General features: G+C 36.6%; 2 protein-coding genes across 2 annotated transcripts in view; one reads left to right on the top strand and one right to left on the bottom strand.

Moving 5' to 3' along the window:
- Positions 1-13,460, bottom strand: part of LOC131787227 (calsequestrin-1) — a 49,918-nt gene extending 36,458 nt beyond the window's left edge. Inside the window, exons 1-4 of the mRNA XM_059104313.2 lie at positions 13,116-13,460; positions 10,708-10,792; positions 9,096-9,162; positions 8,915-8,948 (exon numbers count right to left, since the gene is read on the bottom strand). Coding sequence (XP_058960296.2) covers positions 8,915-8,948; positions 9,096-9,162; positions 10,708-10,792; positions 13,116-13,403 — 474 coding nt within the window. The 5' untranslated portion in view covers positions 13,404-13,460. The remainder of the gene's footprint in view (positions 1-8,914; positions 8,949-9,095; positions 9,163-10,707; positions 10,793-13,115) is intronic.
- Positions 4,707-7,321, top strand: LOC131787226 (extracellular calcium-sensing receptor-like). The gene has a single exon (XM_059104312.2). It carries the CDS (start codon positions 4,707-4,709, stop codon positions 7,305-7,307), a length of 2,601 nt encoding a protein of 866 aa, XP_058960295.2. The 3' UTR covers positions 7,308-7,321.
- Positions 13,461-13,772: the final 312 nt, after the last annotated feature.

Below are 13,772 nucleotides of genomic sequence, written 5' to 3'. Positions count from 1 at the left end.
AAATTATTCGCCATATCAATAACCAGTTGTTAATTTGGGAGATCTCGCTGAGATGTTAGAAGAGTTGTCGATCGTTTTCAAAGGAATTTTCTTTCTGTTACATTTATGTATTGGTATTTAGTTTTAACTTGTGAAACAAGTACCCTCCACGATAGCTCGTTTTCGGATTTGAAAGGATTCGAAACTTAATTCTTCTTAACTTTCCTAAACTTTTGTAATTAAAAAAATATCATTGTGACCTTATAACTACAATAACTTCAAAGAAATGCAGGAAACCCATCTAAGGACACGGATAAATTAAAAAGACAAGATTACAAGGGTCCGATAGAATCTCAGATGGGTCGCATGTCAGTTTAAAATGAGCTCTACGTTGGACAACACAATGAAAAAATAGTATCATTCAATGTGTGTGATCGTCGAAGTGTGGAACTGGAAAAGACCTTTGTCGGTTATAGTTAAGTTATTATGAGTTGACTCTCCAACAAGGGGCTTTTCAGGTCTTCAATTACTTAGAGGATCACACTACACGATGATTATGATTCCCTATAAAGTCAACCGTTTCCATACTGTAATGGGCAACAATCATTCGCAAGGTGCGAAGTATTTACCAGATTGTGTAAAATAACATAATTAAAAAAATAATACTTCGAGCCATCTTAGTCTCGACATTGGGAAACAAACCCAGAGGAGTTAGGCGGCGATATGTTTTGCTGTTTTCATTTCTACTAAAAAATTAAGTAAAATTAAAAAAAAAAAAGGTTCGCTAGTACTTACATACACCGACGATAAACAATTTTGAATTAAGTGTCAAAGTTAATCCAGGATTGCTTTAACTTTGCTTCACGTCGCATTATGATTGGCCCAGAAAAAATTCGCTCCATTTTTTCAACCGATCAAATCAATCAAACTAAAACCAATTGCGACTTAGTCGCACGCGTTTTCTCGCGCTTCTGATAGTTTACTTTTTCCCTTGATTCGCTCATGCTCCTTGCAATTTTTTCCTTTGTTTTGATTGGCTTTGCTACTACCTTTCGTTAGTTTTCGACACTCAATCGAAATGCACTCTGGCTATGGAAGAGAATAACACACATATAGCCGCGAAAAAGGATTGAGCGCTTAAGAAGTTCATAATAACACTTTTATATGGAAACGTGCTAATTCTTCACATGCCCTTCTTGTCAGGCTAACGATCTTAGATTCATCGATAGAGATTTCAAACTCTTTTCATTTTAAAGCTTCAGCTGGTTTTGACACGTACAAAACGTGAAAAAGACTCTTCATGTCTCAGAAATGGCGACTCAATTCAAAATAGATCATATCAAGAAATAACATGATCCACATGACATGTGACAATGATGTCGATATGAAACGCTCATTTATGACAACTTCAATTCCATACATAAAGAAGTTAAGCACAGTGGGTTGTTTCCTCTTTAAATCAGTCACACGGAATCTGGATAAAGGTATGATTGTGGGTGCAATATTTGTTGACTTTAAGAAGGCCCTTGATAGCATCTCACACAACATCTTGTCATCAAAACTCCAGGCTATTGGATTAAGTGAGAATCTTCACGGGTGGTTAATGGATTATTTATAAGACAGGTTTCAATACACTGTGGTAAATGGCCACCCTTCTAATCTGGATGAAGTGAAATACGGTGTCTCTTATGGATCCCTCCTAGGTCCAAGGCTTTATACTATCTACGTCAATGACCTCCTTAAGGCTATTTACATTTGAAAAAGATATTTTAAATGATTAAGTCTTATATCCCCCTTTTAATTTGAAGTTAGGCAACAGACCATCACGTACCGGAGGGTTACAGTCGGAAATACCAAGGGTGAAGTACAAAGTGGGAAAGGAATCAGCACAATACAGAGGCCCTGTAATCTGGAATTTTATTACTGGGTTGGTAAATTTTAATGCAATCGTTCAAAAAGGCAGTTTTAAAATCACTTTAAGTGGGCTCTAACAAAACATAAATAGCTTCTCATTCGTCAGGGAAGCACCCATGATAGCTTTGAAAGACCAAGATTTTGTATATTTTTAAATATTATTATACTGTACGTAAATTTTTAGATTAGTTTGTTACTTTTATTTGTCAATGAACCTCATTTAATTGGCTTGTACTGAATTAAAATACCACAGAGTGTTTTACAAATTCTTTTGTTTATTATTTCACATTTTATCAGTTAACTGTAGGTCCACATTAGCCTCATGGCTGCCACTTTTGTGACCTGCATCACTAAATAAAATGATTGATTGACGGAGGAGTTGTAAGATTATATCGTTCAGATGACGCACTTTAAATATACTTGTCAAAAATCTTCCAAAAGCAGCCTTTTCTATCTGTCGGTGATGTAAATTGCTATTTACTCTCACGAATACGGAAGAAGTAAGGCTGTTAATATTCGTTACTGTTGAGTTTCACGTAAATTTGAAACCAAGAACACTCAACGAACAGAAAACAAACATTGGAAGGTAAAGGTAAGAAACAACTTATTAATTTTCGTGCTCTGAGATGTAAGAAGGGTTGTCAAGACATACCGTTTTAAAGACATTTTACTTCTGTTCAATTTGACTACATTAGAATAAGCAAGTTTTGCGTTGTAAATCAATAGTGGTTTTTAAATCGTTATTTAAGTGACGAGAAGAAGTTAACACGAAGGGACATCAATCTCGCGCCTTCCTTTCTACTCTCAAATTACTTTGTGCTTTATAATTAGTTCCTGAAGCAAAAAAGAGAGCAAAATGAAATTTTCAGAAGTTGATAAATCTTATTTTTTCTTATTAGATATTAAATGTTTAGGAAATTGAGAAAAAAAATTAGGTTTTTCCATCTGTGATACCTTAAATTCCAAATTAGTAAAGTAAATAACTTATACCAAAGGAAATAAAGAATAAAAATTATCCTTAATTGAGAACAAAGAAATTGTCATGGAAACTGCAAAAATAAATGATATTCCGTTGTTAAATTACTAGTGTGTTTAACAACCATTGCTTCAAAACGTCGCTCAGCTGTCAAAGAGCTTTCCTACCTTCACTTAGATGTCACACACTTGTTTTTCACAAATGTGTCACCCGCTAGTTAAGTTCAATTGGACTGCATTAGAATAAGGAAGTTTTTTCGACTGAAATAAAGCTGAAACTTGTGACACGACTACATGCCGCCCTTGCAAAGGTAGGACTACCATTATCGGATAAACTAGGGTCCTCAAGATAACTTGCATAAAAATAAGCTCAAGCTGGTGGCTTAAATTTCAGTAAGTTGAGTTCTCCACAACTGCCAGAACTACAAAAACAAATGCCCATCGCAAACCTCCGCTTATGTCGTAAATAGAGTATGTGCCTAAGGGTCCAGATGACTCGCAATAGTTGTATCTGCCTCGGATAAGGACCTTTCAAACCTAAACATTCGACTTGCAGTAAAATTCTAATTCTCGATGAATGAAGAAAGAAATTGACACGAAGATTTTTTACAGACTAAAACAGATAGAAAAAGCTATTGTCCCACATCAGAGTTCTTAACAATAAGATGGCGCCAGATGAAAGATACTACCGGAAACGATAATTGTATCCTGGACTTTAAGTCCACAAAATTTGGCGCAAGAAAGCTTTTGCTGACTAGGCAAGGATTCACTCACGGTTTTTAAGCGTGCGAGTTTTGTTTTCGGTGCTATACACCTATTCTTTCTAAAATGCGTCACAAGCTAAATACACATAAATAAGGAAATAAGTGGAAAGCGCTAATTCCATTCTTCTCTATTTTCAAAAATTTTATTTTTATTGCTCAGTGAATAGTCAGTCGACAATGGAATTCTCAAAATACATGTTCTTGGACGTCCACACCAATCTACCTAACTGTACTTAGTAACTTTTTTAACTCTCTCTAGAAAACGGGCGCGAAAATGACGGTTTAAGCAACATAAATGCCAATTTGGTGTGAAAGGTAGACCAAAGTGCGAGAAAGGAATACAACCCAAATATTTCCTTAAAATGTTTCCACAAACCACTCAAGAACTAATTAAATTGATTTGACACAAAAGAATGACAAGCTTTATGCATTATGTTAGGTTTCCTTCAATTTAGCCGACACTTCTTGAAAAGGTAAATTAAACCAGAAAAGCCGTGAAGTTTCTTAAAGAGAGATGTATTCGTCTTGAAAAACTACTCGTCTAATAGTGCGTCTCAATTCCTCCATTCGAATTTTTTCTAATATTTCAGTTAAACTTAGACAACATCTGCCGTAAACCAAAATGAAACAAGAACGATTTTTTAATTGTAACGCTCAAAAATTCAAATTATATCTGTTCCACAAACATGTGTCCACACATAATATTATAAATTAATGTAATTTGTCAATGTTTTCGCTTAAAACTCAAATCTTAATCGCGTCACTTCAAAATCGAAAGCAAACTTTTTTCGCTTGATTCCTTTTAAAGAAAAACTTTCTACCTGACACATTCACTGGTGAGCCCAAAGTAAGGATTATATGCTGTTATCGATACTGCATCAAATTCGATTCCTCCGCTTGCTATGTCTACATTAATACTTACCGCCGTCCAAAACCAGGAGACAATAAGCGAGCGTGACTTTTTCGGTTGATCTCTCTGATTCGATAAGTCATTTTTCCGATGATTTGTTCTAAAACTACAAGTTAATCAAGTAATTCTTTTTACCTTTGTAACAGGGAAAAACATTCTGCGAAATGTTCGTAAACAATTGCGTGTTACTTTCGGTAGTGGTGTCCTATGGTTTTCAGACGTCGTCAGGGACGACAAGTAAAGATCGTTATCATGTGCCTGGCGACATCACAATTGGAGCTTTGATTACACTACACCACACCAATGATGATGGCGAATGCAGTGATTTTTCCTCAGCAGGACTTGGCCATGTGGAAGCTATGAAGTTCGCCATCGACAAAATCAACAGGAACCCACACCTGCTTCAAAATGTGACTCTAGGATATGACATTCGGGACTACTGCACAAGCACTGTAAAGGCAATGAAACACACGTACGATTTTGTCCGGAAAAATGAATTGGCCTCAGAATTTCAAAACTCCAGGTTCGTTGGTGCATCAAAGAATAACACAGAACAGAAGAAACCTACTCCAATAACAGCTGTGATTGGTCCGACCGATTCAGGGGCTGCAATCTTTGTAGGGAGCCTTTTACAAGTGGCTGAAATCCCACTTATCAGTTACTCGGCAACAAGCGATGAGTTAAGCTCCCCGCAGTACAGTTACTTTTTTCGCACTGTTCCTCCCGATAGAAAGCAGGCGAAGGCAATGGCCGATGTAATAGATTACTTCAATTGGAGCTATGTGGCTGCTGTGGCAATGGACGATTCTTACGGTCGAAATGGGGTCCGGAGCTTGGAAACTGAGGCAGGCAAAAGGCAGACATTTTGCCTTTCTTTTGCAGATTACATACCAAGAGAAAAGTACATAACAAAGCTAGAAAGAACCGTGGAGAAGCTTCGAAGCCACACAAATGTTCACGTTGTGGTGCTCTGGCTATTAAGAGGATATGGACGTCGATTGTTTGAGGAAGCTGCAAAACAGAAAATGTACGACCGCACCTGGATTTTCAGCGATAGTTTGACGGCTGGAGGGGAGGAGCTTATGAAAATGAAAGACGAATATAAAGGAGTTGTCCATGGGTCACTTGGTATTGAACTTCGTCATTTTGATGTTCAATATTTCCAAGATTTCTTGATCAAAGAATCCATCAAGTCCTTACAAGAGGAAAGCGCCTCTGCTCCTTGGTGGAAAGAGTTTTGGAAGCAAAAAGGTAATTCATCTTCCAATGAAACAGTTATTAGTTCGGTATACAACAGCTACATTCCCTATATGGTAGATGCCGTGTTTGCTGTTGCCTTTGCTATTCACAACTTAAGCAAAATCTATCCTACAGTCGATCCAAAGAAACTCAAGGCACATCTTCGCCAAGTCGCATTTAATGGAGTAACTGGGGAAATCCAATTTGATCAGTTTGGAGACCCTAAAATGTCGTCTTATGATATTGTACATTTTCAGATGAATGAAAACTCCGATTTAATAAAATTAGCCATCGGATCGTGGGATGAAAGTCGAAAGGGAATTCAGTTAAACATTTCCGGCATAAAGTGGAATCCTGCTGCAGGTCACAAAATTATTCCAAAGTCATTCTGCCATAGAGATTGCCTTGCTGGTGAATATCAGTTGCCGACGACCTCTTGCTGTTGGACTTGCCAAAAATGTTTGGATGGAACTGTTAGCGCTGGAGTGAATGATATGAATTGCACCTTATGTCCCCGTGGACAAAAGCCCGATGAACGGAGGTCAAAATGCTTGGATCTCCCTGAAGTAGAAGTCATGTGGTCAAGTCCCGCGTCTGTCCTTATCGTTCTGTTTGCGACTGCTGGATTCCTTCTCCTTGCCATTTGCAGTTTCATTCTCTTTAAATTTTGGAACACTCCCCTTGTCAAAGCAGCTAATCGCGAGTTAAGTTCTATCCTTCTGTTTACAATCACATTGTCCTTTTCTTCCTCTATTTTATCCCTCAGCAAGCCTACGAGCTTTACGTGCGCTTTGCTTCACTGCTGGCGACCCATGGTTCTTGTAACAATCATCTCCATACTGATAATTAAGACCATGAAGATACTCAGCGCATTCCAAATTAACGTTATGGCCGAGAGATTCAAAATCTTTATTCTTTCCACAAAGAGACAAACCTTAATTGTTCTGATGTTAATATTTCCACCAGCTGTATTCTGCTCGTTATGGATTACTTTGGACTCACCACACCAGCAACGGATCATACAGACAAATAGAGGTTTAATTCTTCTCTCGTGTTCTTTGCATCAATCGTCCGTTGGAATGAGTTTTCAAATCGCCATATCTGTGTACACGTCTCTTCTTGCGGTGGCTTGTACATATTACGCCTTCAAAGCTAGAACACTTCCTGAAAACTTTAACGAAGCCAGGTATATTGGATTCTCTATGTACATCTTACTACTTTCAAGTGTAGCATACTTCCCTATTGACATTGGCCTAAGGGGTTCCCATGCAACAAACTTGACTTGCACCATGGTACTTGTCAGTTCATATGGACTATTAAGTTGCATGCTAGGTCCAAAGATTTACGTAATTCTTCTCAAACCTGAACAAAATACACACCAGGCCGTCGGTTCACAAGTGTTAGACTACTCGTTTCGCGTGTCGTTGAGGGATAAGACAGCGGTGACACCTATAGAACCGAACGCCTTCAACAGGCAGGAAATGTTGCAGCTAGAATTTGCTTCTACCAGTAACTGTACAAATTAAGGTTTTAAATGTTGTCATCGGAGAAGAGAGGACCTGTTTAGGACGTAAAAGGGGGAGCGGGGGAAGGGAATTATGGGGAATAGAAGAAAAAAAGTTCAATAAGTAGGAGACTGGATATTCAGTTATAAACATGTGCATGTAGACGTTCTTCTTCCCAAAAAATTGAGACACCTGTAAAGACAACTTAAGAGTATAGGACACATAATTGAATTACATATTATTATAAATGCATTTATCTGAGACGTATTTTCTCCATAGAAAATTTTGTCAAAAGCAGTCGAACATGGTAGAAAGTAGGACGAGAGTAATTGTTGAAATTCGTATTACCACAAATAGAATTATGTGCAATCAGCCCAGAAAAGTCGTTCATCCTGACCTTTGTGGTAAATTTTTAATTTCTTTGGTTTCCATCACTCAGACGAAAAGTGCAGCTGTAACTAAATGTGCAGTAAGTTACCGTTTTATTGTGACTCATGTTTCCAAAAATAAAAACTAGGCGAGAGTTTACATTACATAAAGAGACTGTTGTTCGCTAATGTCATTCATATCAGAAATAGACGCTGGGTCTGGATCTGATGGCGGAGAAGCCCATCAAAGAACAGTCATAGTACTGAATGGTTAGCTTCTGTAGTTTTCAAGTTTTACCGAAACTACAGAACTGCATCCTGCGTGTATTATTACGCCGGCATACCGATAGAGAGTGCAGTTTATTGCTTACATAAACCATTTATATTTCTTTATAATTGACAAACTAATACTCGAGAAAAAAACCTTACAGGATGTTACAAAAACAAATCCTGAAAGATTTTGAAGTATTTGTCACAGGCTCTCGGGAAGACAACGTAAGGAAAAATTAGTCCTTTTTAAACGGTGGTCTTTGTGGCCGTTCCGATTGGTCCTTTGTAATCTCCACAAAGGGGCCAATGGGAGAATGTGAAAGCTGTGAAGATGCTCTGAAGATAATCCCAGATCATTTTATAGCAAAGATTCAAGCTGGGAGAGAATACCATACACAAACATTTACAGAAAATGGAAAATATTTTAAAAGGGTTTTTTCACCAGCAGGGTCCATTCAGCCTGTAAAATAGCACTGGTTGATTGTTTACATTAAGAATAAATCGCATGGCTGAGAGCCAATCAGATTGCAAGGATCACCAGTGATTGCAAAATGGATGTAATCAAAATGTATATCACCAGCATTTTCCAAACAGCTAGTAAAATAGCAATTGACTGTCTATATTAACACCAGATTAGAAAGTCGACATCATTTTAAGTAGAAAAAAAAGGGTGTAACCAAAATAATTCTTGTAAATAGAATAAAAGAGATGGTAAGTTTTGAGCTTGGTTACGAAATAGAGAAAGATGTTTTTTTGTCTTCTCTACACAGCGTGGGACTGAAAAAAATTCTGAGTCCACATGAGGAATCTGAAGGTCTGAGGTTTGATTCCTCATGGGGACTCAGAATTTTTTACCTTTTCCCACACTCATGGCAAGACAGAAACATCTTTCTCTAAAATAATATTTCTTTATCACCTCAAACCTCAAGTCTGGGAGCAATTTGAAAAACAAGTACAGATATACATGTAGCCAAAGGATTTCAAACATACCTTGTGAAGAAATCCCACAAGAACATCAGCTGACCTGTCAATAAAATACAAATGAGTTATACTCTGTTTTATGGGACATCTAGGGCTTAACTATCAAGAAGTTCATGAAGGATAATTCAATGCATGTCCAGCCACTATCAATAGAAACATATAACAGTTTTCATTTCTTATATTCCATTACCTGTGTCCAAAATATTCTATTCTCTTTCCTCTGTGATAAACCATAATTGCTCCAGAGTATTTCACACCTGCAGTTAGTTAGAAAATTCATATTTGAAATGTAAAGTACATCTGATGGAAAAAAATTTTTAAATATTTGTCCAAACATGTAGCAATTAAGAATGATTTTTAACAATTTTGCTCCCATTCTGATGATGTCACTTCAGAGCGTTTGGTATTGGATCAATTAATAATCCCATAATTGATATTTTCATTCATGCTTGTGACTTCTCTTCTTGATATTGTATTGATATTGCATTTAGAGAAATTCTGTCCTGGTAACTCTCATGTGAGTTAAAGGGTTAACTGAAATGTTCATTGTATAGCCACATTTGAGGAGAGGGATGGGTGTAGATAGGTGAATGCCATTTGTGTACAATTTGCTGTCTTGACCTTTCACCACCAGACTTCAACAAAAATTATGACATAAACTGGTAAAATCAAAATCAAAAGTGCAAGCATGTTTCAATTACTCGCATTACGCTCACTGATGACCTGTCTGCATTGAAGCATGGCAGAGGAAATTTCTCCTTAAAGGGAGATTAAAATTCTGTGTTGATAATGTTATACCTTTAACCCTTTAATCCTTTAACCCCTAAGAGTGACTAGCATAAAATTTCTCCAAACAGTATGACTCCTGCATCACACAGTAAGGTCATGAGAATAAAGGAAATGATCACCAACTAAATATTCTCTTGATTGATAAACAAATTCTCCTTGTCAGCACCTTAGGAAATGCATTGAAAACAGTAAGGATAATATGCATACTGACATTATCCAGCAAAAAGGTAATGAGAATACTCATACTTATCAGGTAGAAGTTGTATCTTGATTTAACACCAAATTCTCGTAACTAATTAAAAGGGAAATATGTAGCAGCTGGAGGGGAGAATTGACAATCAGATCTTGAGAGTTAAAAGGCTAATTGATTCATGTGTAAGTTGTGCATTCACCAAGATATGAAGTAAAGTTGAACCTTGATTAATCTATATTTTTTTTTTATATTTGGACACACCTCTCTGGTCTCATTTGTTATGAATATAGTAACTAGTCATATTCCAGATCTGTAACAATTTTTTGCATCAACAAAGCACATGTAATGAGGCAATGTTGATGCTATAATTCTATTAAATGAATGGAGCTTCAAAGATTGATAGAATTAGCGATGTATACATGCTGTAGCAGTTTGAAACAAACTGATTTACATCCTCATTTAGGCTGTAAGCACTGTAAGTTGACTATAATAACTTTTTGCAAATCTTAACAGTGATGCACAATAATTCAAATGGTGCATACTCAGTTTTATTTTTGGCTCATTAACATCATATTGTCATATATACACAGGCTCACAATTATCCAAACTAATCAACTCAGTCCCAACAAGTCCAGATAATTAAGGTTTGACTGTACTCAGAAAGCTTGATGAGCACCAAAGACACCTGATTTTCTCTCTTTTGTGCCTTGAGCAATTCTTAGGTATTTTTTGTGCTCTTCAAACCTCCCACTTGCTTAATATCTCAATTGTTCAGTGTTCTTGCTTCAGACAATATATTGTTGATTAAGGTAGCACATACCCATTTCTTTTACTAGCTCCATGTTTTCAGCAACATTAACCACACCAACTGTGACACCCTGTGGTTGAAGAACTCGAGCTACAATCTGTGGAAGGGAAATATTATAGATGGCAACTTCTGTTAGTCAATATATTATAAGCACTGCTGGAAATTTGCCTTACTAATATTTGCACATCTTATATACTAAACCATCGAAAAAGGTGTTTATACATGTCAAGTCTGTCAACTTGGAACATTTTTTCACACCCTGTGTTACACTTACAGTGTCACCTGCTTGTTATACCTCTGGGAACTGTTGAGACTAACTAATTTTAAAATAGAGCACCAAGGGAATTATACCAATTTGGGAAAAAAAAACACTTCATAAGATGGCCATTGAAGCTACGACTACCTTAACCCTTTCACTCCCAAGATCTGATTAGTAATTCTCCTTACTATTTGCCATACAATTCTTATGATGTTAGTTCAGAAAATTTGGTATTGGATCAACTAATAATCCCATGATTGATATTCTTCTCTATTCTCATCACCTGCCTGCTTGATATTGTATTGATATTGTAAGGAGAAATTCTCTGTTGGTCACTTGTGGGAGTGAAAGGGTTAAAAGTTTCAAACAAAAAAAAACCTGGAAAAGGTTGTGGTTATTCATTGTGGTGAATAACAATAAAAAGCTAAGTTTTTTGTTTGTCTCACAATGTAGTCACGTGTGATGTAGATCGCGACGTTTCGACTGCATACTGCTAGTCTTCTTCATGGCAATGATTTTTAAAAAAAAACCTGGAAACATCTGGTTAACTCTTTACACCATAGCATTAGAAGGTATATTCTCCCTACTGTTCTCTATTTTTTTCATAAGGTGCTGACAAGGAGAATTTGTTTAACAATCAAGAGCTTCTTTAGTTGGTAATATTTCTCCTGTTCTTATGATTTTAATGTGTGATTCAAGGGATGATACCGTGAGGAGAAATTAGAAGCTGATTACTTTTAGGGGGGGTATGATTAGATAATTTGGTTTTATTGACTGAGTTGATAATGTAAATTAGCCTCTGTAAAGAATTTCTTAGGCTGACATTTTGAGCATTTGCCCTTCATCAGAGTGGAAAGAGAAATTGGAAGTTCTTTGTTGTTGATAAACAGAAAGATAAAACCGTGCTAGTCACACACACCACTCCTTCAAATCCTCGCATGAACCTTTAAAGCTTCCAGCTTCAGCTTAGAAACTCTCTATGTTGGCCTATTTAAATTATCAACTCAGTTGATAAAACCAAATTACTCAATTTGTTTGTCTGTTGTTTTTTGGGCAACAAGGAATTTATGTAGCAGCATGAGTTTCACTTCCTCTCAATTCAAACAAAAACCTCCTGTGGAAAGCACAGATAATCAGAGACCAAATCTCCCAAGACACAGCTGCTCACTCCTTTTTTTTTCCTTATACATTTCAATTTACGTTTTAACTTGACAGTCTGGCCAGTGATCCAATCATTTTAAGGCCCTAATTTCTTTAGTGCTTAACTGGCTACAAAGTAAATCTTACCATTTATAAACCTGTCAAAAACAAAATAAATCTCATGGTAAGGAACAACTGAGAACTTGAATAGATTTTGATGTTGATATAATTAACTAAATAACCGAATATTGTATCCATCTATAACCTCAAAATTTGAAACCCAAAATTAAAAAAATTTCCCCCTCTGTTTTGGAACAATTTCACTTTTCACAAAAACGAGGTGTTCAAAGTCATTTATGCCAAAATCAGAGAGAAGGAAAAATATTATGACAGCAAAATGTGTTTGATTTTCAAAAATCATCTATTATTGAAGAACAATTTACACCATCAATTAGAACTGGCTAATTAATTATTGACAGTTTTCAGCGGAGAGAGATCTTTGTTTCAGAACAAACAGTAACTATAATTTCAAAATTTCTTATCTGAAAAGATTTTTGTTTATTCCGTACTTTGTCGCCTCCATGAATGCGTTAAATTTACAAGGATTCACATGCTTTAAGTTGAAAGCATCTAATTTGCCATATCACCCATGAAATGAAACCCGCATGAAAATTTGGAAACGAAAATAATTAAGTTAAGCTGATGTGAATATGAAAACAAATCCCACAGGAAAAACCGTAGAGTTTTATCTCTCAGGTAAAACTAATTCGTAAATTTGTTTCTGTTGATAAACTTCAACACGGACTTGAATTCCCTCACAAAAGACACGAGAAATAAATTTTCAACAAAATTAATTATTTTAAATTCAAGTGAGACAATAACAAAGAACTGTGAATGATTTCACGTGCAAAATATACATGATAAGTATTATCACTACCTCGACTGACCGATTGCTGTATCAGAGTAATGTGAGCTTCCATCTGAGACTTATCTAAAAACCTTTGCTACGAAGCCCTCCTACCTCAAGCATCTTTTGGTCCGTTTTCCACGATTGATCAGCTTCAGGATCTGGCTTTTCGCTGCTCGAATAATAAAATAAAACTACCATCATTCGACTCGCTCTCAACGTCTTGTTAAAGTGGTCTTTCGTTAGCTTGGCGACTCGCCGAATTCCATCATCTTTAAGATACTGTGGTAGCTTATCTTCTTCTCTTTGGACTTCGTCAAATTCTTCATCTTGACAGTGGACGCTGTGATAGAATAAGCTCAAGTAAAGTATAACAAGGAAGCCCTTCATTGCAAACTGCATAGCGAGAGCTGAACCCCGTGCAACTAAACTTTGTAATAAGTGTCGCTATGTACACCCACTGGGGATCAACCAAATCTTCCCCAGGGATCCCTGGTGATAGAGGCTTCATAGATACTCAAGGTATTTCCGGTCCCAATTACTTAACCCATTATCTCTTATATCATGTGCGACCCGGGATATTCGTAAGCCATAGATAGTGATACACGTGTACCAAAACAAACTGAGCAGTACAGACTCCTAGAACGGCGCACTACCATTCATTTTTTGCGGCCGCGTAAATAACAGCATGATGGATAAATAACAGAAAAAGCCGTAAAAAATTGTCTCTACGGCGGATCTATGATATGGGAAAAAAAAAAAAAAAGAAGC

The sequence above is a fragment of the Pocillopora verrucosa genome, chromosome 6, assembly GCF_036669915.1.
Source record: "Pocillopora verrucosa isolate sample1 chromosome 6, ASM3666991v2, whole genome shotgun sequence".
NCBI lineage: Eukaryota > Metazoa > Cnidaria > Anthozoa > Scleractinia > Pocilloporidae > Pocillopora > Pocillopora verrucosa.
This window is presented reverse-complemented; position numbering and strand designations above follow the sequence as displayed.